This window comes from Pongo abelii, chromosome 7 (genome assembly GCF_028885655.2).
Source record: "Pongo abelii isolate AG06213 chromosome 7, NHGRI_mPonAbe1-v2.0_pri, whole genome shotgun sequence".
NCBI classification, from domain to species: Eukaryota; Metazoa; Chordata; class Mammalia; order Primates; family Hominidae; genus Pongo; species Pongo abelii.
In genome coordinates this window covers 10,452,166-10,476,716 of record NC_071992.2, presented here as the reverse complement: position 1 = coordinate 10,476,716, position 24,551 = coordinate 10,452,166, and the positions used below count along the sequence as shown (strand labels likewise).

The 24,551-nt window shown below is 38.2% G+C and overlaps 1 protein-coding gene across 1 annotated transcript; it reads right to left on the bottom strand.

The window, feature by feature from the left end:
- Positions 1 to 19,936: 19,936 nt before the first annotated feature.
- LOC112131749 (putative beta-defensin 108A) lies at positions 19,937 to 24,336 on the bottom strand. Its single transcript, XM_054561091.1, has 2 exons — positions 24,249 to 24,336; positions 19,937 to 20,100 (listed from the first exon to the last, which is right to left on the bottom strand). Exons 1-2 carry the CDS (start codon positions 24,334 to 24,336, stop codon positions 19,937 to 19,939), a joined length of 252 nt encoding a protein of 83 aa, XP_054417066.1.
- Positions 24,337 to 24,551: the final 215 nt, after the last annotated feature.

Genomic DNA, 24,551 nt, shown 5'->3' with positions numbered 1-24,551 from the left:
TTCTTCCTATCCATGAGCATAGAATGTTTTTTCATTTGTTTGTGTCATCCCTGATTTCTTTCAGCATTGTTTTACAATTCTCATTTAGAGATTTTTCATCCTCCTGGTTAGCTGTATTCCTAGGTATATTTATTTTTTCTTCCAGCTATTATGAATAGGATTTTGTTCTTGGTGTGGCCCACAGCTTGGTGTATAGAAATGGTATTGATTTTTTATACATTGATTTTACATCCTGAAACTTTACTGATTATCAGGTCTATGGCCTTTGGGCAGAGACTGTGGAATTTTCTCATTATAGAGTCCTATCATCTGTGAAGAGATACAGTTTGACTTCCTCTCTTTCTAGTTGGATGCCTTTTATTTCTTTCTCTTAGCTGATTGCTCTGGCTAAGATTTCCAGTCTTTCAACTAGTGGTTCTGGGGAGGGAGATACAAACAGAAGTCATATAACCTTTTATTATGCAGCCTGAGAAATCAGAAAGCATCATCTGCACTGTATTTATTAGTTAAGGCAGTTACAAAGGTTTGCCTCAGATCAAGCAGAGGGAAAATAGACTTCACCTCTCAGTGGAGGAGTATCTATGTTACATTATAAAAAGATCTTCTGGGATGGAATATATATTTTTAGAAAACTACAATTTTTGGAAACGCATTTTTGAAAAATACAATATGCCACTGTAGCTATAATTTTTTTTTGAGTTTCAAAAATGTCAATTTTATGTGGTTCAATCCATTATGCTCTTGACTAAAATTGCCAGAATTTTATTGTCCTTCATTTTTAATATTGGGAATTGTTGTGACTAATAATAATAGTATAATGAATAAATTATACTATACAAATAAATTTGTACCATATAATGAATAAAGTATATGGTACAAATAGTATAATAAAAAGGTTGTGGTGTAGTGACATCAGCAAAAATGGAATAAAAATGTTCAAAATTTTATCTCTTTATAAAATATACTAAAAAACTGGCAACAACTGTCAAAACAAAGCTTTTTAGAACTCTGAAAACTAACCTAAGGTTTTCAGCAATCTAGGGAGTGCTAATTCTATCAAAGTATCTGGTCTCAGTAAGAACATCGACTTGTGGTTTTTAACTTACCCTGTTTCCATTCTTCACAGAGAAGCAGCAGGCTTGAAAATAATGCCCAGATTCTTAATACCAATGCCAGAAGAAACAGAATGGACCTCATTCATGAAAAATTGATCTGCCTGTTGACTCCTGGAATATATTCTCAAAAGCCTTGTTTTTTCACCTAATCTGGACCTCACGCAGTGGTAAAGCTGCTACTTGTTGTGGGGGGGTGTTAGAAAACTTTTACAGAAAAACATTATAAATACTGCTGCCTGAACACTGGGGAAAACAATAGACTAAACAAAAATCTTGAGAGAAAGTACTGGGAATGAGATGCTTTGGGGAATATGGGCTTTGAAAAGCTTCAACATATTTCTGAGAATTTGCAAAACTGTGTATGTCAGGGCTGTGTGCATGTTCAGTAACAACCTGGGAAATTTCTACCTTCTCTGTACAAGCAGAAAGTGTAGGCCAAGGCAGAGTTGTAAACTGTCTGGCTGAGTGTTGAAAGCAGGGACCAACACATACACAAAGCCCCTCTGCAAGTTCCAAACACATATGGAAATCTTTGTCAAATTATTAGCTGACCTCTAAGCTAATGGAAAAAATATTTTAATCAACATAGGTGACAAAAAATAGAGACCACAAAGTTTATTCAGAAAATATACTAAACAAACAAATAACTACAATGAGGAGTACAACGTGGGGAGGAGGGAGAATCTTATTTCTAGAGTGGCCACATTATCATGTTTACAAAGTCTGGTATTAAAAAAAAGTATGGGACATGCAAAAAGAAAAAACCCAAGAAAGTATGGCACATGGAAAAGAAAAAATGCAGTTAATAAAAACTACCCCTGAGGAGATCCAGACATGGCCTTAATAGAAACAGACTTTAAATCAACTGTTTTAGATATGTTCAAAGAGCTAAAGGAAACGATATCTAAGGAACTAAAGAGAAACATGAGAAAGATATCTTACAAAAATAGACAACATCAATAAGAGACCTTTTTTTTAAAAAAACATGAGAATGATATCTCACAAAATAGAGACTATCAATAATTTTTTTAAAAAAACATTATTTATTTTATAATGTTCTTTTAAAAAGAAACCAAACAGAAATTCTGGAGTTGAAAGATAAAATAATGGAAATGAAAAATTCTCTAGATGGCAAAATAGCAGATTTGAGGAGGTACTAGAAATTAGTGAACATGAAAAAAGTCAATTGAGATTATCCAGTTAGAGAAAATCTCAGTGAGAGAAAAGAATGAAGAATAATCAATGGAGCCTAATAGACCTGTGGAACACCATCAAGATATCAACATATGCATAATGGAAGTTCCAAAAAGAAAAGAGAGAGAGAAAGGTACAGAAAATATATTTTAAGATATAATTGTCTAATACTTACCAAATTTTATGAAAAATTTAATCTACATGTACCATAAGCTCAATGTACTCTAGATGGATAAACTCAAAGAGACCACCCGAAGACATATCATAACCAAATGGCTCAAATCCAAAGCCAAAGAGTAAATCTTGAAAACAGTAGGAGAGAAGAAACTTATCATTTATAGTAGTTCCTTCTTATCCATGAGGGATACATTTCAAAACTCCTAGTGAATGCCTGAAACCATGGATAGTATTGAATCATACACATATTATGTTTCTTAATACATACTTACAATAACATTTAATCAAAGTTTAAATTTGATAATTTTAATATATAAATTAGGGGGAGTACTCTTACATTTTGGGGCCATTATTAAGTAAAATTAGGGTTACTTGAATACAGGACTGTGATATTGTGACAATCAATCTGATAACCAGGACAGGTGCTAATTGACTAATGGGTCAGTAGCATATACAGGATGTACAGGATGAATATTCTGGACAAAGGAATGGTTCACATCCCAAGTGGGATGAAGCCAGATAGCATGAGATTTCATCATGCTACTCGAATGGCATGCAACTGAAAATTGTTTATTTCTGAAATTTTCCATTTCATATTTTCAGGTGAAAGTTGACTATAGGTAACTGAAGCCATGGAAAGGAAAATTGCAGATAAGGGGAGATTAGTTGTTAGTGATTCACAGTAAATTTACAGCTGACCTCTTTTAAGAATGGAGTGGGATGATAAAAAATTCTATGAGGAGTTATTTGGACTGAAATGAAAGAACATTAGATAGTAATTTCAAACACATAAAGGAGTAAAAATGCTGGGGTGTGTGTGTGTGTATCTTTAATAAAGGTAACTTTAGTATATATAAGCAATATCCTCTTTTCTTCTGATTTAAAAACAACTGCACATCACATGGCAGCATTACTCACAATACCCAAGATATTGAAAAAACCTAAGTGGTTATGAACAGATGGATAAAGAAATTACATACATGATAAAATATCACTCAGTTTTATAAAGAAGTTTCTTTCATTTGCATCAACATGAATGAACCTAGAAGACATTATGCTAATAATAAATCTGGCACAGAAAGAAAAATACTGCATTATCTCATTTATAGGTAGACCCTAAACAAAAAAGCCCCACAAAAGCCCTAAGAAATAGAAAGGTTAGAAAGAGGTGGGAGGTGTGTGGAAGATGGAAGATGAAAGCTAATGGGTACAAGTTTCAGCTATATAAAATAAATAATCTTAGAGATCTCATGTACAACACAAGAGCTGTAGTTAATAACGTATCATACTCCAGAAATTTGCCCAGAGTAGATTTTAGATACTTTTACCACAATAAAGTAACTATGTGAGATGATGGATATGTTAATTTGCTTGATTATGGCAATCATTGCACTTCATATATATGTATATGTATATATACACAAACATAATATTGTATGTCTTAAATACAATAAAAAGAAAGTCAATGCATAAAGCAATAAATATAAACCTATGTTGACGATCATACAATGTATAAAGATGTGATTTAGTTTGGGCCCAGTTGCTCACACCTGTAATCCCAGCACTTTGGGAGGCCGAGGCGGGCGGATCACCTGAGGTCAGGAGTTCGAGAGCAGCCTGACCAACGTGGAGAAATCCCATGTCTACCAAAAATACAAAATTAGCTGGGCATGGTGGCCCATGCCTGTAATCCCAGCAAAAAAAAGCAGGGGTTGTAATCCTGGTCCCTGATAAAACAGAGTTTAAACCAACAAAGATAAAAAAAGACAAAGAAAAGTATTACATAATAATAAAAGGATCAATTCAACAAGAAGAGATAACTATCCTAAATATATATGCACCCAATACAGGAGCACCTAGATTCATAAAACAAATTCTTAGACACTACAAAGAGACTTAGACTCCCGCAAAATAATTATGGGAGACTTTAACACCCCACTGTCAATATTAGATCAACAAGACAGAAAATTAACAAAGATATGCAGGATTTGAACTCAGCTCTAGATCAAGTGGACTTAATAGACATCTACAGAACTCTCCACCCCAAATCAACAGAATATGTATTCTAATCAGTGCCACATGACACATATTCTAAAATCGACTGCATAGTTGGAAGTAAAACACTCGTCAGAAAATGCAAAAGAACTGAAAATATAACAAACCGTCTCTCAGACCACAGTGCAATCAAATTAGACCTCAGGATGAAGAAACTCACTCAAAACCACACAACTACATGGAAATCAAACAACCTGCTCCTGAATGATTCCTGGGTAAATAATGAAATTAAGGCAGAAATCAAGAAGTTATTTGAAACCAATGAGAACAAAGACAATGTACCAGAATCTCTGGGACACAGCTAAAGCAGTGTTAAGAGGGAAATTTATAACACTAAATGCCCACATCAAAAAGCTAGAAAGATCTCCAAAATGACAGCTTAACATCACAATTAGAAGAGCTAGAGAAACACAACAAACAAATCCGAAAGCTAGCAGAAGGCAAGAAATAACTAAGATCAGAGCAGAACTGAAGGAGATAGAGATACAAAAAAACTTCAAGAAATCAATTAATCCACGATGATTTCTTGAAGAAATTAACAAAATAGACCACTAGCCAGACTAATAAAGAAAAAAAGAGAGGAGAATCAAATAGACACAATAAAAATGATAAAGGGGATATCACCATTGACCCTACAGAAATAAAAACTATCACTAGAGAATACTATAAATACCTCTATGCAAATAAACCAGAAGACCTAGAAGAAATGGATAAATTCCTGGACATATACACCCTCTCAAGACTAAACCAGGAAGAAGGTGAATCCCTGAATAGACTAATAAGAAACTGTGAAATTGAGACAGTAATTAATAGTCTACCATCCAAAAAAAGTCCAGGACCAGACTGATTCAGAGCTGAATTCTACCAGAGATAGAAAACCATCACAAGACAAGGATGCCCTCTCTCACCGCTCCTATTCAACATAGTATTGGAATTTCTGGCCAGGGCAGTCAGGCAAGAGAAGGAAATAAAAGTACTCAAATAGGAAGACAGGAAGTCAAATTGTCTCTGTTTGCAGACGATGTGATTCCCTATTTAATAAATGGTGATGGGAAAACTGGCTAGCCATATAAAGAAAATTAAAACTGGACCCCTTCCTTACACCTTATACAAAATTTAACTCAAGATGGATTAAAGACTTAAATGTAAAACCCAAAACCATAAAAATTCTAGGAGAAAACCTAGGCAATACCATTCAGGACATAGGCATGGGCAAAGATTTCATGACGAAAATGCCAAAAGCATTTGCAACAAAAGTCAAAACTGACAAATGGGATCTAATTAAGCTAAAGAGCTTCTGCACAGCAAAAGAAACTATCATCAGAGTGAACAGGAAACCTACAGAATGGGAGAAAATTTTTGCAATCTACCCATCTGACAAAGGTCTAATATCCAGAATCTACAAGGAGCTTAAAAAAATTTACAAGAAAAAGCAACCCCATTAAAAAGTGGGCAAAGAATATGAACAGATACTTCTCAAAAGAAGACATTTATGTGGCTAACAAACATATTAAAAAAAGCTCAACATCACTGATTATTAAAGAAATGCAAATCAAAACCACAATAAGATACTATCTCATGCCAGTCAGAATGGTGATTATTAAAAAGTCAAGAAGCAATAGATGCTGGTGATGCTCTGGAGAAATAGGAATGCTTTTACACCGTTGGTGGGAATGTAAATCAGATCAACCATTGTAGAAGACAGTGTGGTGGTTCTTCAAGGATCTAGAACCAGACATACCATTTGTCACAGCAGTCCCATTACTGGGCATATACCCAAAGGAATCACAAATCATTCTACTGTAAAGATACATTCACATGTATGTTTATTACAGCACTATTTACAATAGCAAAGACATGTAACCAACCCAAATGCCTATCAATGATAGACTGGTAAAGAAAATGTGGTAAATATACACCATGGAATACTATGCAGCCATAAAAAGGAATGAGATCATATCCTTTGCAGGGACATGGATGAAGCTGGAAGCCATCATCCTCAGCAAACTAACACAGGAACAGAAAAACTAACACCACATGTTCTCACTCATAAGTGGGAGTTGAACAATGAGAACATATGGACACAGGAAGGGGAACAACACACACCAGGGCCAGTCAGGGGATGGGGGTGCTAGGGGAGGGAGAGCATTAGGCTAAATAGCTCATGCATGTGGAGCTTAAAACCTAAATGAGTGGTTGGTAGGAGCAGCAAACCACCAGGGCACAGGTAAACCCTGCAACAAACCTACACGTTTTGCACTTGTATCCCAGAACTTAAAGGAAAATGAAAAAATAAAAAAAGTAGTATAAGAACAAGATAATTAAAATGATACACTAGAAATATTTAATACAAAGGAAGGCAATAATGGAGGAATGAAAGAATTGAAGAACAAAAATCATATAAGATATATAGACAACAAATAGAAAAATGGCAGAAATCCTTCCTTATTAGTAATTATATTCCATGTAAATGAATTAAACTCTACAATTAAAGGCAGAGATTGAGAGAATATATTTAAAAACATGATCCAATTATATGTTATCTATGGGGCTCATTTTAGATTAAAATACACAAGGAGTTTGAAAATAAAAGAATGGAAAATAATATTTCATGCAAATTGTGACCAAAAAAGAGCAGAAATAACTATATTGATGTCAGACAAAATAGACTTTGAGACAATTTCTTATAACCAAAAGGATATTATATAATGTTAAAAGGATCAATCAATTAATAAGATATAATAATTATAAATATGTATGCACCTAATAAGAGAGCCCTCAAATACATATATGCTAATATAACTGAAGAGAGAATAGCTAAAAAGTATGGATATTCTGATACTCAAAATTTAATAATACAAAATAACTAGATAGAAGACTGGTAAGCAAATGGAAAACTTGAACAACACTATAAACCAGTAGACTAACAGACATCAATACAACACTCCAATTAACAACAGGGGAATACATATTTTTTCTTAAGTAAACACAAAACAGACTCCAAAATAGTCCGCCTTAGGCCATAAAATAAATCTCAGAAAATTTTAAAATATTAAAATCATACAAAATACTTTCTCCAATCACTATGGGATGAAACTAAAAATAACAGAAAAAAAACAGAAAAATTCACAAATATGTGAGAATTAAATACCATACCCCTACATAACCAATGTGTCCAAGAAGAAATCACACAGGGAATTGAAAAATGCTTGGAGAAGAACCAAAATGAAAATACCATCAGGGATGCAGCAAAAGCTAAGCTCAGATAAAAATTTATAGATGTAAACTCTTACCTGAAAAAAGAATGAATAAAATAGATAGCTAACACTCTAAATTCAGAACCCAGGAAAAGAAGAACCAATTAAATTCATAGCAGGCAGGAAAAATAAAATAATAAATATTAGAGCAAAGTGAAATAGAGAATAACAGATCAGTAGAGAAATCAACAAAACCAAAAGTTGATTATTTGAAAAGATCAAGAAACTTGACTAGCCTTTTGCTACACTGACCAAGTAAAAAAGAAAGAATACTTAAATTACTAAAATTAAAAATAAAGGCCAGGCGCGGTGGATCACGCCTGTAATCCCAGCACTTTGGAAGGCTGAGGCAGGCAGATCATGAGATCAGGAGATCGAGACCAGCCTGGTTAACACGGTGAAACCCCGTCTCTACTAAAAAAATACAAAAAATTAGCCTGGCGTCGTGGCGGGCGCCTGGAGTCCCAACTACTTGGGATGCTGAGGCAGGAGAATGGCGTGAACCCGGGAGGCGGGGTATAGAGTGAGAGGAGATGGCGTCACTGCACTCCAGCCTGGGCGACAAAGCGAGACTCTGTCTCAAAAAAAAAAAAAAAAAAAAAAAAAGAGTGGGGATACTACTGCCGAACTTACACAGATAAAAGGAATTATAAGCAAACCCTATGAATAATTGTATGTCAACAAATTAGATACCCTAAATAAAATGATGGACAATTTCTACAAATAAACTACCAAAACTGAGTCAAGAAGAAATAAAAAATACAGATAGACATATAACAAGTGACGATAGTGAGTCTGTGATTAAAAACTTCCAAAAAAATAATCCAGGACCAGATGGCTGTACTAGTGAACTTTATCACGTTTAAAGAATAATGAAGGTTAATCTTTCCTACAATCTTCAAAAAATGATGACACATTTCCAAACTAATTTTATGTGACCAGTATTACCCGGATATGAAAGCAAGACAAAGACATTACCAGAAATGAAAACTAGTCCAGTATTCTTTATAAATAAAGATACAAAAATTCTTAACAAAATACTTTAAAATGGAATCTAGCAATATATTAAAAGGATTATACACCACAACCAAGTGCAATTTATTTTAAGAATTGGCTTGGGAGGAGATGGCTCACGCCTGTAATCCTGGCAGTTTGGGAGGCTAAGGCAGGCAGGTCACTTGAGGCGAGGAGTTCGAGACCAGCCTGGCCAACATGGCAATACACCATCTCCGCTAAAGATACAAAAATTAGCTGGGCGCGGTGGCGCACGACTGTAATTTCAGCTACTCGGGTGGCTGAGGCAAGAGAATCGCTTGAACCCGGGAAGCAGAGGCGGCAGTGGGCTGAGATTGCACCACTGCCCTCCAGCCTGGGTGACAGAGCAAGACCCTGTCTCAAAAAAAAAAAAAAAAGTTTTTTTAAATATGCAAAATCAATCAATATTAGTAGAATAAAGGGAAAAAAGCCACAATCGTCTCAAAAGACATAAACAATTATTTGACAAAATCCAGTGCCCTTTCATGATGACACTCAAGAAATCATAAATCCAAGACAATTTTCTCACCCTGATAACGAGCATCGATAAGAAAAGTGTAGCTAACATCATACCTAATAGTGAAAGACTAAAAGATTTTCTCCTAAAAGCAGGAACAAGAAAAGAATGTCTGCCCTTGACACTTCTGTTCAACAATGTGCTGGAAGTTCTAGCAAAGGCAATTAGGCTAAGAAGAAACTAAAGGCATTCGGAGGAAAGGAAGAAGCATTATTATCTCCATTAAGCCATGGAATGATATTACATGTAGAATACTCAAAAGAATTCACAAAAATCTATTAGAGCTAATAAACAATTTCAACAAAGTTTGAAGATACAAGATCAATATGCAAAAATCAGCTGCATTTCTTTTCTGTAATTGCAATGAACATCTTGGAAGTTAAATGAAGAAAACAATGATACTTACAATAGCATAAAAATTAAATACATAGGAAATAGTACAATCAAGGAAGTGTAAGACTTGTACGCTGAGTCTACAAAATATTTTTGAAAGAAATTAAAGAAGACCCAAGTGAATGGAAAGATTTCTCATGCTCATGGGTTGGAAGATTTAATATAATTTAAATGCAAATACTTCCCAAATTGATTTACAGATTTAATGCAATCCCTATCAAAATTCTATCTTTTTGCAGAAATTGACAAAAATTATTCTAAAATTTATATAGAAATGAAAAGACGATTAAATAGCCAAAACAATTTTGAAACAGAAGAACAAAGTGGGAGTACTTAAATTTCTCAATTTCAAAACTTACCTCAAAGTCACAATAATCTAAACAGTGTGATAATGGTGTAAGAATAGACATATAGACTGATAAAATCAAATTTAAAGTTCAGAAATAAACCCGTTCACCTACATGCAATTGATTTTCAACAAGGGTGCTAAGATCATTTAATGAGGAAAGAATAGTCTTCAACAAATGGTGCTGGGACAAATGGATATCCACAAGTAAAAGGAAAAATTTGTCTACCTCATGCCATATATGAGAATTAATTCAAAACTGACTGAAGACCTTAACGTAATAACTAAAATTGTAAATGTTTAGGAAAAAATGGTACAAATATTTGTGACCTTAGATTAGGCAATGGTTTCTTAAATATGACACCAAAATCACAGCCACAAAAAATAGTTAAGTTGGACTTCATTTAAGTTAAAAACTTGAGTGCATTAAAGGATACTACCAAGAAAGGGGAAAAAAGCCCACTGAATATGAGAAAAATATTTGAAAATTGGATTAATATCCAGAATATATAAAGAACTACTACAAATCAGCAGCAGCAACAATGACAATAAAACACAAATGATCTAAGAAATGATCAAAAGATTTGAATAGTTTTTTGAAAAAGATATTTAAGTGGGCTATAAGCACACGAAAGGGAAATGAAAATCAAAACCACAATGACATACCATTTGATATCGAGTGGAATAACTATCATCAAGAAAGATGGAAAATAACAAGTGTTGTGGAAAATGTGGAGAAATTGGATTCTCATACATTTCGGATGGAAACATAAAATGGTGGAGGTAGTTTGAAAAACAGGTTGGCAGTTCTTAAAGAATTAAAAATAGAGTTACCATATAACCCAGCAATTCCACTCTTAGGTATATACTTAAGAAAATAGTTTGTACTTAAGAGTTGAAAAATTCTCAATGAATTCTCATAGCAGCTTATTCATAATAGTAAAAAAGCTGAAATAACCCAGATGCCCATCAGCTGATACATATATAAACACAATGTGGTATATTTATATAACACAGTATTATTTATTGATAGTAGGAATGAAATAGCTATATATCCTACAACTTAGATGACCTTGAAAAATTATGCTAAGTTATGGAAGGCAGACACAAATGGGTATATATTTTATAATTCCAGTTATGTAATGTCCAGAATAGTCAAATCTATAGAGATAGAAAACAAATTAGTAGTTTCTGGGGATTAGAGAAGGAGTTTCTTTTTGGGGTGATGGACAGGTTTTGGAATTAAATAGTGGTGATGTCTGTACAACATTGTAAATATACTAACATTAATTAAATTAAACAAATCAAAATGGTTGAAACAGTGAATATTTTGTTATGTGAATATTATCTTAATAAAAATTGTCTTGATAAATATGATGTTTTGGAGTGTCTCTTTTTCTTTGTTTTCTTAGAAGAGGTTGGATATAATTACAATTTTTTAAATTTCTGAAATGTGGTTGAAAATATAAGTTAAGGGCCCTCTTTTTTGGGAGGTTCTTGATTACAGAATTAGTTGCTTTATTAATTCAGGAAAACACTCTTATTTTCTGTTTCATCTTGAGTTAATTTTGTCAAGTTTCTTTAATGGTTTTGCATATTTAAAGATGCTTCCTTTTTTCTTGTTATTTTTATTTGTGCATTTTATTTTCTTTGTAATTCATACTGCAAAGACTGAGATGTTTCAGTTTTCTATTATTATTTTCTTCTGAGATCAGAAGAGATCAGGAGTGTTCATGATGGTATTGCCAAAGACCCACCATTGTTATTTTCTAATATCAGCATTTATGACTCTGAATTTCCTCTTTAATATTGTACCAATGGAATCCAAAATGTTTTAACAAGTAATATTTTAATTTCAATATATTTTAGTTTTTCACTAAGATTTTTTTCTTTAATCAACTGGGTTTTAGAACCGTTTCTTATAATATCATATCAGTGTGATAAATGAACACTTTCTGTAGAGTGTCAGTTATTTGACTTTTGTTAAGATTTGGCATGTAGAACAAATCGTTACATGGTCAATATTTGTGCATATTCAATATGTCCTATTAAAATTTTATTCTGTAGTTGTTGAATGAAGTTCTTTGTAATTATTCACTTCATAAAAATAGTAAATTTTTATTAACATTCAATGTGTTATTGATGTTTAAAGTCTTCTTTTTCTTTGAATGACTAAGAAAAATAAGTTATAATCTCCCTCTATAGTTTGGGATTTTTTCATTTTTCCTTGTAGGTTGCTCAATTTTTGTTTTATAAATTTGATGCTATGTTATTTAAGTGCATATATTTTGATGTATATATTTTTCGGGTACCACACTGTTTTGGTGACTATGATCTTATAGTATAGTTTGAAATCAGGTAGTGTGATGCCTCCAGATTTGTTCTTTTTGCTTAGTATTGCTTTGGATATGTGGGCTCTTTTTTGGTTCCATATGAATTTTAGAATTGGTTTTTCTAACTCTGAAGAATGATGGTGGTGTTTTGATGACTCCATGGGGGTCATCCAAGTTGTAGAATATATAGCTATTTCATTCCTTCTATCAATAAATAATACTGTATTATATAAATATACCACATTGTGTTTATATATTTATCAGTTGATGGGCATTCGGGTTATTTCAGCTTTTTTACTATTATGAATAATGCTGCTATAAGAATTCATTGAGAATTTTTCACCTCTTAGGTACAAACTTTTCTTAAGTATATACCTAAGAGTGGAATTGCTGGGTTATATGGTAACTCTATTTTTAATTCTTTAAGAACTGCCAACCTGTTTTTCAAACTGCCTCCACCATTTTGGTGGTTTAAGGCTCTATTTTTTTGTGCTGATGGGCCTCCTGTTGGGAGGTGGTGCTTTCCAGAAAGCATCCGCTGTAGTAGCGTTGAGAGATGACAGCATGCTAGCAGCCCTCGCTTGCTCTCAGCGCCTCCTTGGCCTGGGCGTCCACTCTGGTTGCACTCAAGGAGCCCTTCAGCCTTCCGCTGCACTGTGGGGGACCCTCTCTGGGGCTGGTCAAGGCCGGAGCCGGCTCCCTCTGCTCATGGTGTGCGGAGGGAGAGGCGCTGGTGGGAGCCAGGGCTGTGTGTGGCGCTTGTGGGCTGGCACGGGTTCTGGGTGGGCGCGGGCTCGGCGGGCCCCACACTTGTGGTGGCTGGCCGGTGCCTGCTGGGCTTGACTGGGGGATGAGCTCTCTCTAGGCTGCTGGAGTGCCTGGGCTGGGAGCTGCAATGTCCTGTCTGGCGAGTGCCATCAAGAGGTGAAGCCGGCTGGGCTTCTGGGCCGGGTGGGGACTTGGAGAGCTTTTCTGTCTAGCTAAAGGATTGTAAATGCACCAATCAGCACTCTGTGTCTAGCTGAAAGTTTGTAAATGCACCAATCAGCGCTCTGTGTCTAGCTAATCTGGCGGGGACTTGAAGAACTTTTGTGTCCAGCTAAAGGATTGTAAATGCACCAATCAGCACTCTGTGTCTAGCTAAAGGTTTGTAAATGCACCAGTCAGCACTCTGTCAAAACAGACCAATCAGCTCCCTGTAAAATGGACCAGTCAGCAGGATGTGGGTAGGGCCAGACAAGGGAATAAAAGCAGGCCACGGGAGCCCACAGCTCAACAGGCTTGGGTGACCTTCCATGCTGTGGAAGGTTTGTTCTTTCGCTTTTTGCAATATAGCTTGCTGCTGCTCACTCTTTGGGTCCACACCACCTTTAAGAGCTGTAACACGGCTGGGCGCGGTGGCTCATGCCTGTAATCCCAGCACTTTGGGAGGCCGAGGCAGCGGATCACGAGGTCAGGAGATTGAGACCATCCTGGATAACATGGTGAAACCCCGTCACTACTGAAAATATACAAAATTAGCCAGGCGTGGTGGTGGGCGCCTGTAGTCCCAGCAACTCGGGAGGCTGAGGTGGGAGAATGGCGTGAACCCCGGGGGGTGGAGCCTGCATTGAGCCGAGATCGCGCCACTGCATCCAACCTGGGTGACAGCAACTCCATCTCAAAAAAAAAAGAGCTGTAACACTCACTGCGAAGATCTGCAACTTCACTTCTGAGGCCAGAGAGACCATGAACCCACCAGGAGGAATGAGCAACTCTGGACACACCATCTTTAAGAACTGTTAACACTCACCCAGGAGGGTCTGCGGCTTCATTCTTAAACTCAGCGAGACAAAGAACCCACCAATTCCGGACACTGTGGAGAGGGACCAGTGGTGGGCAGGGCTCTAGAACTCCAAAGATCATGTTCTTTGTCTTCTGCTACCAGGGTGGATATGGAAGGACCATCAGGTGGTGGCGGAGCTAGGCGTGCCTGAGCTCAGACTCTCATTCGATGGGTCTTGCTTTAGCTGCTGTGGGGGTTGGAGGTGAGATTCCCAGGTCACTGGAGTTGTGTACCTAGAAGGATTATGGCTGCCTCTGCTGAGTCATGCATGTTGTCAGGGAAGTGGGGGAAAGCTAGCTTCCACGCACACTGAAAGGCTGGTCTCACTCCCACAATGCCCCTGGCAATAGCCCGGAGTCTGTTTCCAGGCCGAAGGCGAATCTGGCTTGAAAACTTACCTGAGGCTTTCTGCCTCCTGACTGACAAAGAAATGGGCCTCAGTTCTTACCCCGCCTGTGAAGTCTGCAAGCCGGATTCACGCCCTCCCCTGAGTTCTGGCCAGGAGGCTTCTCACCCCATTCAATTTTTACAAAGTTCAGGTAGAGAAGTCCTTCTCCCTGTGAAGTTTTACCCCCTGCTCCTCTGGCCACCCTCCTGATGGATGCCTGTGGTGCCAGGCAGGAATGGGCTACTTGGGGATCCAGCGGCCTTCCAGTGCCTTTCTGCTACTTCCTCTACTCCTGTATGTCACTCAGCTCGGCTCTCTAACTTGCCTCAGCTCCAGGTAAAGTCAGGAACTTCTCCCACAAACAGACTTTCAGCTTCTCCATTGGGGGTGTGTGTTCAGGAGATGAGCGTCTCCCTTTCTCATTTCCGTGGTTAGGGGACTTAAAGTATTTGGGGTGTCTCCCAGGTCCTGCAAGAGCAGTCTGCTTCCTTCGGAGGGTCTATGGGTCCTGTCAGCACTGCTGGTCTGTTCTTGCAGTCCATCTGGAGCTAAAATTCACAATGCAAGCCTCAGCATGCTGCTCTGTCCAGAGCTGCAATCTAGTTCTGCCCCCTGTCTGTCAGAATCCCTCATTACCCTTGAGCTTTTTTTTTTCATATGATTGTTGGCAGCATGTATGTCTTCTTTTGAGAAGTGTCTGTTCATGTCTTTGCCTACTTTTTAAAGGTTTTTTTTTTTTGTAAATTTGTTTAAGTTCCTTGTAGATGCTGTATATCGTATCTTTGTCGAATGCATAGCTTGCAAAAATTTTCTCCCATTCTGCAGGTTGTCTTTTTACTCTATTAATAATTTCTTTAGCTGCCCAGAAGCGCTTTAGTTTAATTACATCCCATTCGTCAGTTTTTGCTTTTGTCACAATTGCCTTTGGTGTCATTGTTATAAAATCTTCGCCCATGCCTATGTCCTGAATGGTATTGCCTAGGTTGTCTTCCAGGGTTTTTATAGTTTTGTGTTTCACATCTAAATCTTTAATCCATTTAATCCTGTATATGAAGACCGATCTTTATGTTTAGAAAGTCTTTCATCTTCTTAATCTAGTCTATTGTTGAGGTGCTCAAGTTGTATTATTTATTTTATTTATTGAATTGTTCAATTTCAGCCATTAAATTCCTTTTCACTCATTTTATGGATTTGTTTGATTGAAATCTGTTGCTGGAGAATTATTGTTTTTCCTTCAGAAATGCTATGTTTCCTTGCTCTTTAATGTTTCTTATGTCCTTACATTGATATTTGAATATCTGGTAAAACAGTTGCTTCTTCTAATTTTATAGATTGGCTTTGGTGGTAAAAGACTGACTTCTGTAGCTGTATCTATACTGTTAAATCAGTAAAACACTTTGCCTTTAGTTCTGGGTTGGTTCAGTAGTTTAGACTTCTATGATTTCTTCAGCTATAGTCAGCATCACTGATGTCTGTGAGCTCCTCAGTGTCTTAGCCTTCATTGTTAATGGAGGCTGTGGTGAGATTTTGCTGGGGAAAGACCGGCCAGGTAGTTTGGTCCTTGGTCACCAGTTGTGTTGGTCTTTGAACTTCTGGGTGATTTACGTGGGCACTAGTGGTTGAAGTTTCAGGCAGGCCATCCTTGGGCTTTCAGGTGGTTTTTTTTTTTTTTTTGAGACGTAGTTTTGCTCTTGTTGCCCAGGCTGGAGTGCAATGACATGATCTCAGCTCACTGCAACCTCTGCCTCCCGGGTTCCAGCAATTCTCCTGCCTCAGCCTCCCAAGTAGCTGGGATTACAGGCATGCACCTCCATGCCCGGCTAATTTTGTATTTTTTTTTTTTTTTTTTAGTAGAGATGGAGTTTCTCCATGTTGGTCAGGCTGGTCTCGAACTCCTGACCTTGGGTGATTTGTCCCCCTCAGCTTTCCAAAGTGCTAGGATTACAGGCATGAGCCTGGTGGCTTTCTCAATTGCCAGTAGTGACAGTGGTGAGCTAGGTAGATAGGTATGCCCTCAAGACCCTGGGAGGCATGTGTAGCATCAGCAATTGCAGTAGTCATAGCAGGTCAACACTTGTGACCCCAGATGACATGTGCAGACACCAACAGTCATGGCAACATGATGGACAGGGTAGTCCTCAGGCTTTCACCTGGTGCAAATATGTGGACACTGGTGGCAGCAGTGATGGCCAGCTGGGAAGTCCTATCCTTAAGCTCTCAGGAGACACACAGGTACTTGATGGTAATAGGCATGGTGGATTAATCTCCGGGCTCCCAGACAATGTGCACAGGCACCGCCAGGCTGGCTGGGCTCATACTCAGGTCACAAGAAGGCATGCACAGGTGCCAATGACAGAGAGCAGTGTGGGTTGATCCCCAGCCTCCTGGACAAAGAGCTTGGGTAGTCGTAGTGACAGCAATGGGTGGGATGGGCCTGTGCTCTGGCCCTGGAATAGTTCTCAGGCAGGCGAGTCCCTAGGTCCCCTGAGGATGCCTGCAGGTGTGCAGTGACCCTGCTCCTGGGGGTCAGGATTGCTGTCAGTGTCAGTGGCCCTGGGAAGGTGACTCTTCACTTGTGAAGAGTGCCTGCTTCAGCTCCCGTTGTTCTGGGGGCAGCTTCCCTAGTGAATGGCACTGCCAGTTCCCTGGAGTGTAGGACACTGTGTAGGCTACGGTGATGGGGACCAGGCTACACTGGTGAGTTCAGCTGGTATTGTGACTCTGCAGCACTCTGGATGCACATGAGGGAATGTCACTGGGGGTCCAGAGATGTGGAGATGCAGGGGCTGTTGTGCCCTAGGGCAGGATGTAGTCTGTTGGGGGCTGGGCTCTCAAAATGGCACTGTGCCACAGCTCCCTGTATCTGGGGATGGGTGCAAACGATCCAGTGCCAACTCCTTCTCTGGGACAATGACCATCCCATAGACTCCAGGCAGCTCCGTATAGTAGTCTCAGGGCCTGCGAGGGCCGAGAGACTGTCCCTTGGCTAGGATTGCAGTGTCCACAGTGGGAATATGGACCACTGGGGCTCTCTTTTTTCACCTTTTCACCACCCTGGGGAGCCTATCCTTGGCTTAAGCTGATTCTGGCTGGGCTGCTCCTTCATTTTCTTTCCTTCCATACCTCAGAGATTCCTTGTCACTTTGCTGCTGAATTCTAGTGCCCTCTTTCATGCCCTCTTCAAGGTATGATTATCTACTTGCTGTTTTGGTCTTTCTTTAGGAGAACACAGTGCCTGGTGCCTCTAGTTAGCCATCTTGAAGGCCACCTCCTAGCAATGAGAGGATAATATTCTATGTGACGGCTTTAATATACGTGTCCAAACTGCTTCTTTTCTAGGGAAGCACTTACTCCAAGAAATAAATATTTTATAGTGCAAAAATATATTAAAGAGTCAGTTGGTGATGTAATTTCAAGAGTGGCACTGAGGAAAACTTGGCACTTCTATAGGGTTGAGTTGGTTGGAATATATCTCAGTCTCTGAGATTTTGAACCCAATGTTTTGAACTTTTTGAGATTTCAAGTAGCCCATGTGACATAACTTAACATTCTTTCTTGGCCAAATCAGGCATGGTGAAAAATAAAATCCAGCTGATATACTTTTAAATATCTTGATTCTATACTCTTTAAATGTCCATGGGGATGCCCCCCACTACTTTACACAAAAAAGAAAACTCTATGAATGAGAATCTCTTCACACAAAGCAACTAAAGTTGTGTCTAAATGGAGCAAAATGGTGACAGGTGGTAAAAGCACTCAGTGGCTGTGGTAGGCAGAATAATGTCCCCTCTGTCTCCCGCCAAAACTGTCCACATTTCCACATTCTAACTCCTGAGTCCTGTGAATGTGCCACCTTTAAGGCAAAGGGGAATTGAGGTTTCATGTGAAATTAAGGCTGTTAATCAGCTGACCTTAAAATAGGGAGATTATCTTAGATTATCCAGGTGGGCCCAATGTAATCATGAGTCCTAAAAAGTGGAAGAGTGGGGAGAAGATGAATTCAGAATGATGGTATGTGAGGACTCATTGCTCCGTTGCTGGCTTTGAAAATGGATGAAGGAAAATATGGTGCACAGGAGTAACCTGCCGTTGCTAGGATAAAGGTGCAGGAAGAAAACTGCAGAGCTTCCAGAAGAAAGCTCAGTCCTGCTGACACCTTGATGTTGGCCCACTGAGATCCAACTGAAACCTGCAGCCTATAGAACTGTCAGAAAATGCATTTGTGTTGCTTTAAGCCACAAGTTTGTTGTAATTTGTGATAGCAGCCATAGGAAGCCGATGCAGGGTTTTAAAAGATGGAAGAAAATGCTGAATGGTTATGCTCAGTGAAAGTTGGGAACTAAAGGAATTCCCTGGATCTTGGCCAGGCATACATGTACAGACCCAGGGAATTGCCTTTGAAAAGGGTTCTGAAGAAATTGTTTTAATCTGAGTGCACCTCTTTTTATAATTTAGATTTCTGGTGAAGTCTGGTTGATGTGATTGTGCAATTTTCCCATATGCTGCACCTTTATCAGGGAGAGACAGACCCCTGCAAGGCTGCATGGAATAGGATGTTGCATTTTCCCAGTAAAAAAGGGGAGTAGTCTTCCCATATTCAGGGTGAAGGGTTACAGTGCTAGACAAAAGCAATAGGTATGGTGAAAATTCCCCCACCCTGCTGTAGGTCATTTTCAACTAAGAGCTCATCTAGATGGGATAGAAGGATACTGGAAACCAAACAGTAATCAAGTCATAACATGTAATATAAACTTCTTCCTTTCTTTCTTTCTTTCTTTCTTTCTTTCTTTCTTTCTTTCTTTCTTTCTTTCTTTCTTTCCTTTCTTTCTTTCTTCCTTTTCTCTTTTTTGAGACACAGTCTCACTCTGTCACCCAGGCTGGAGTGCAGTGTTGGGATCTCGGCTCACTGCAGCCTCCACCTCATGGGTTCAAGCAATTCTCCTGCTTCAGCCTCCTGAGCAGCTGGGATTACAGGTGCCCACCACCATGCCTGGCTAAATTTTTGTATTTTTAAAAGACACAGGGTTTCACCATGTTGGCCAGAATGGTCTTGATCTCCTGACCTCATGATCCACCCACCTTGGCCTCCCAAAGTGCTGGGATTACAGGCATGAGTCACCGCACCCAGCCAGTAATATAAACTTTTAAAAGAGGTTTTGTGTTGGTTGGTTTTGCTTTATTGTTTTTTGAGGATTCAATAAAAATCCCTGTGAGAAAAATGGAGAGAGGGAAAGGGAGACAGGGAGACAGGGAGAGGGAGAAAGAAAAAGAGAACATAAAACCTCCAGAAAACAACAAGCTTCAGTCCTTTTTGAGTGTAGTGCTCTGAATTCTTGGTTGATGCCCCAGAGGCAGGCAGCAGGGTCGGCTATTTAAACATCTCCCAACATGGATTTCTGTTTCGAGGCAAAAGTCCCGACAGGAGCCATTTGGACGTTCACAGATCTCCTTGAATTTGCCCCCGGCTACATGCAGAAGAGGGTTACTGTAACCATTCATCAGTCTTTCTTTACTTTGTATTGAATTACATGGACATAGGGGGCAGTGCCTGAAAATAATTTTGTGTGGATTTGTGTGTGTGTGTTTGTGTGTGTGTGTGTGTGTCTGTGTGTGTTATTTGATTTCTTCAACACTTAAAAATCTGCTGTCACACAAAAATTTGGATTTTTTGGTGTTCTTGAAAAATCTGAGAATATTGGGTGCACCTACATGACAAAAGGCTGGAGGTGAGTAGCCCACTCCCCTTTACAAGTTCTAGAGCCTGCACGTTTCAGTTTATTTCTTCCTTATTATCTTCCAACACTGATGGGAGATTTCAGCCTTTTAAAAAAATATAACGTCTTGTACTATAGATTTTCCTGGAGTGAAAGAGAAGAAAATCTCTTTTGGCTCATCTCTTTTTATTTCTACACACACAAACACACACACACACTCTATATGATAGGTTATAATAGATGTATTTTTCAAAAGTAGAACTGAAATATAGACCTAAAAGATAATATATTTTAATTGTTAGGATATTTTTCCTATGGAAGGGAACAATATTCCTATGTGTTTAATACACAAATATATCTGTGCCAGTACTTGTTACACCCCGAGACTTCACTCACTACTTATATCTCTGACACTGGTCTTTGAGGTTGCAATTTTTCTCTAGAAACCTTTGCATATTTTAAGAGTGAAACATTCATGGTCTTCTTAAAGGCTCAAAAACTATACTTGTTGAAACATTGAATAGTATTTCATTTATGTCCTAAGATATCACTGCTCTGGGGATAGGCCACACACATTGAAGTGTTTAGTTTGAGAAGTGTTTTAATTCTGAGCAGTCTTTGTATGTAACACAGAGCACCTTTTCCATGACAACTTCTTGGCAATAAGAGAGGTATAAAAACCAGCACTTTTTTTTCTATTCTGGAACACAAAAGCCAATTCTAGAATAGCTTTCAATCAGTACAGCAAATTTAATAAACATTCAATAAATGCCTATTTAATTTAACTGAAATCCAAATGCATTAAATTCAATTTAACTTTTCAATGGTCACAAAGTAATTAGTGGATTGATGTGAAGACCAAATATGTGCAACATCATATTTATATCTATAATGCAAATTGGGAAATAAAGGTCATGCTTTTTTGAAGACAATGATAATTCTAAATGTTGACCACTTGGTAGAAACAAGCTGAAATCTGAGTTTTTTGATCCCTAAGCTTTCCATCTCTTCCTTTTATCTGTAAGTAGTCAGCTACTATGTATAGTGATACCCAAGCCCACTGTCCTTGGGCTAAAATTGGCCGTTTGCAGCTGGAAGAGTCATAAGGGATTAGTATAGTGTAGAGGATGAACCACTGACCTGTCTTGTGATATGTCATAAATCACTCTTGAACATCCCTCTGTGGTAGTATTTCCTGCATTCTACTACGGGTGGTGTTTTCCCATCTGACCTCAATTCTTGATAATGAATTTCTTGAGGGCAGGAATTGTATCTTATTCTCCTCTGTATGTATATTCCAGAATCTGATTAAAGTCTTGGCTTACAATAGCTGTTCAGTAAATGATTGTGGAATAATTGATTAAAATATAGCTATTTTCTAACTTGCAATATATTTGTGTGGAAATTTGTTGTTACTCTCGGTTCACAGGTCTTTGAATCACTTGTACTATTTTACTATACCTGATTCTATTGAGCATTTTATTTTCAAACCACTTTTCAAGAAATTTAATACAGAACTACCATTTGACCCAGTAATCTCATTACTGGGTGAATATCCATAGGAAAATAAATCAGTCTTGTAAAAAGACCTAAATTTGTATGTTCATCACAGTGGTACTCACAGTAGCAAAGGTATGGAATCAAACTAGGTGTTCACCAACAGTGGATTGAATAAAGAAAATGTAGTACATATATGTCATGGAATACTATGCAGCCATAAAAAGAACAAAATTGTGTCCTTTTCAGCAACATGGATGCAGCTGGAGGACTTTATTCTAAGCAAATTAGCTCAGGAACAGGAAGCCAAATACCACATATTCTCGGTTATAAGTGGGAGCCGAGCAATGAGTGCACATGGACATAAAAATGGGAACAAGAGAGATTGATTCTTACCAGGAGGGGAGGGAGAGGGAGTAAAGTCTGAAAAGCTACCCTTTGGGTACACCCTACCTGCGTGACAGAGTTATTCATACCCCAAACCTCAATATCACACAATACACCCATGTAACAAATCTGCACGTGCACTCCCTGAATCTAAAATAAAGGTTGAAATTATTTTAAAAAATTGAAATTACAAAGGGCTTTTTAAAATTATGATGTACCGTTCTTCATTTGCAGGAATTCAAGTAACATTAGGGATTTTAAAAATCTTTTGTTTTCATTTGTTCTTTGCTTGTAAACCTTGTGTATTGCATATTGTGGACACTATGTCTTTTTCAGCCATTTGCTTTAGGAGCAAAAGCTAGAGTTACAATGAACATCATAGGCTGTCTTGTCTAGTCACTTACCTTAAAGATGAGGAAATAAGCTGACGGAATGGAAGAAACTTGCCCAAGGTTACCCAGAGATCGAGTGAGGCAGATGATAGGGACAGCACTAAGGCTTGATACTCTGAGCCTCATTCTATTTTCCACTCTCGCTCTCTCTCTCTGTCCTCCTCTCCTCTCTAGCCTTCTACAAAAAGTTTTCAGTTCTGCTTCAATGTCTACCTAAGGACATCCAGAGGAGATGCCACCTTTCATTAGGCTGCATTCTTTAGCACCATCCTGTGTTTTCTTCTCCAGTCTTGTTGCGTCCCATTTTTGACTGTCAGTAATGCTTCTGCCTGTGCTGTTCTATCCAATTAGTTTCTTCTATTTTGATTGAGTGACAGTGAAAACAAACAAAAAAATTTATTTATCCAAATTTGTAATTTTTAAACCTTGATTAAAAGCATTGATTTTATGGGGGTTATAGATGTAAGATACATATTTTAAAATATTTTTAACTGATTAAAACAAATGAAACCCATGTATTTAGCCAGGGTGACTATTTAACAAGTACTAGTGAGACAGGACTTCAGTAATGCCACAAGAATAATAATCTTATAAGTCAGTCCCCAATGTTGTGTGCTACTGAGTTAATATAATTGGATATGGTATCACCTTTTTTCAGGCTTTAGAAAGTCACACAAAGGAACAGCACAACAGAACTCTAGGGTGGGATATATAGGGAAAGCCAGGATATTAAAACAAAGCATTGACTCTGACATTTACCCCACTGTTGGGAAAAGCACTTCAGTTTCCAGGGCCTTAATTTTTTCCTCTATAAAACAGCAGAAATAGAGGGAATAAGTTGCTTATTCATCCTTGAATACACATGTTCAGGAGTTCCAGAAAATTTTTGGATCTACTTTGGGTGTCTGGTAACCACCTTGGGCAAATCCAAGAAGTCCTATACACACTTCTCGAAAGCATGTCTGTGCAAAGGGCCTTCTACCTGTGATTAATGTTCACAAGCTGAATGCAGTAGGCTATGCTCTGGTGTGGGGTCATCCCTGGTCCCTGTGTTTAAATTCTACATTACAAGACTAGATGCTGAGAAGGAAGAGGGAAAGCCAGGGATGGAGATGGAGCCTTAAGGGGAAAAGTCAAGCCCCAGGGACCAACAGTACTGGGAAGCAATAGGTTAACGATTTCTTAGATTATAGTAATATTTTCAAAGAGACTTCTTCCACCAATCCCTTCTGTCTGAGCCTACCACAGCTTTGGCATAGCTCTTATGCCAGGGTCTTAGGATAACTAACTTTTGCTGAAAGAAACTAGAGGAGTTTTAGAGACCAAGATTTAGTAGAATAATGCCTGATTTTTAATTTTTGAGGTCTAGTAACTGCTAGTAAACTTGCCTAATTTAGAGATGGAATAAGAGGGTTTCAAAGACTTGAAACACCACTGACTTCATTTAACCGAGTTGCTATGGAGAATTAACGAATTAGATGGCTGCAGGCCTCTCAGCCAATATGTCTTCCAGATTTCCTATGAGACCCCCTTTTCTGGTCATAGGTGATGGTGATTTCTCTCTGAGTATTGAATCCCTGTAAGGTGTTAGGCACTCTACTCTTACCAAGTTTATTTTGTTACCTGGTAGAACTTGGCTCATAAAGAAGAAAATGGTGAAGAGGAAGACAGCAATCCTCACGGTTGAAGAAAGAAGAAAGTTTGGCTTCATTTCCAGGAGGCAGAGAAAACTTCTGTCTGTGGCTCTCTAGCACCAGTGGAATGTCTCTGTTTGGATAATAAGAGCCTTTCTGTACCTCATTAGGGATATTCCTAGATAGAAGTGTTCTATGCATGCAAAATTGCTTTTATGGGAAGACTGAGAGTCCTTTTTTTATTGGACAGCCAGTTCATTAGGATGATGTGGGTGCACAGTTTTGGCCAGAA

Excerpts from the sequence above, each read along its gene's own strand:
- LOC112131749 (XM_054561091.1), bottom strand. The coding sequence starts at position 24,336 with ATGAAGCCAAACTTTCTTCTTTCTTCAACCGTGAGGATTGCTGTCTTC. Across the intron at positions 20,101-24,248 it reads TATGAGCCAAGTTCTACCAG|CCGGGGGCAAATTCAAGGAG; the intron begins GTAACAAAATAA and ends TTCTGCATGTAG.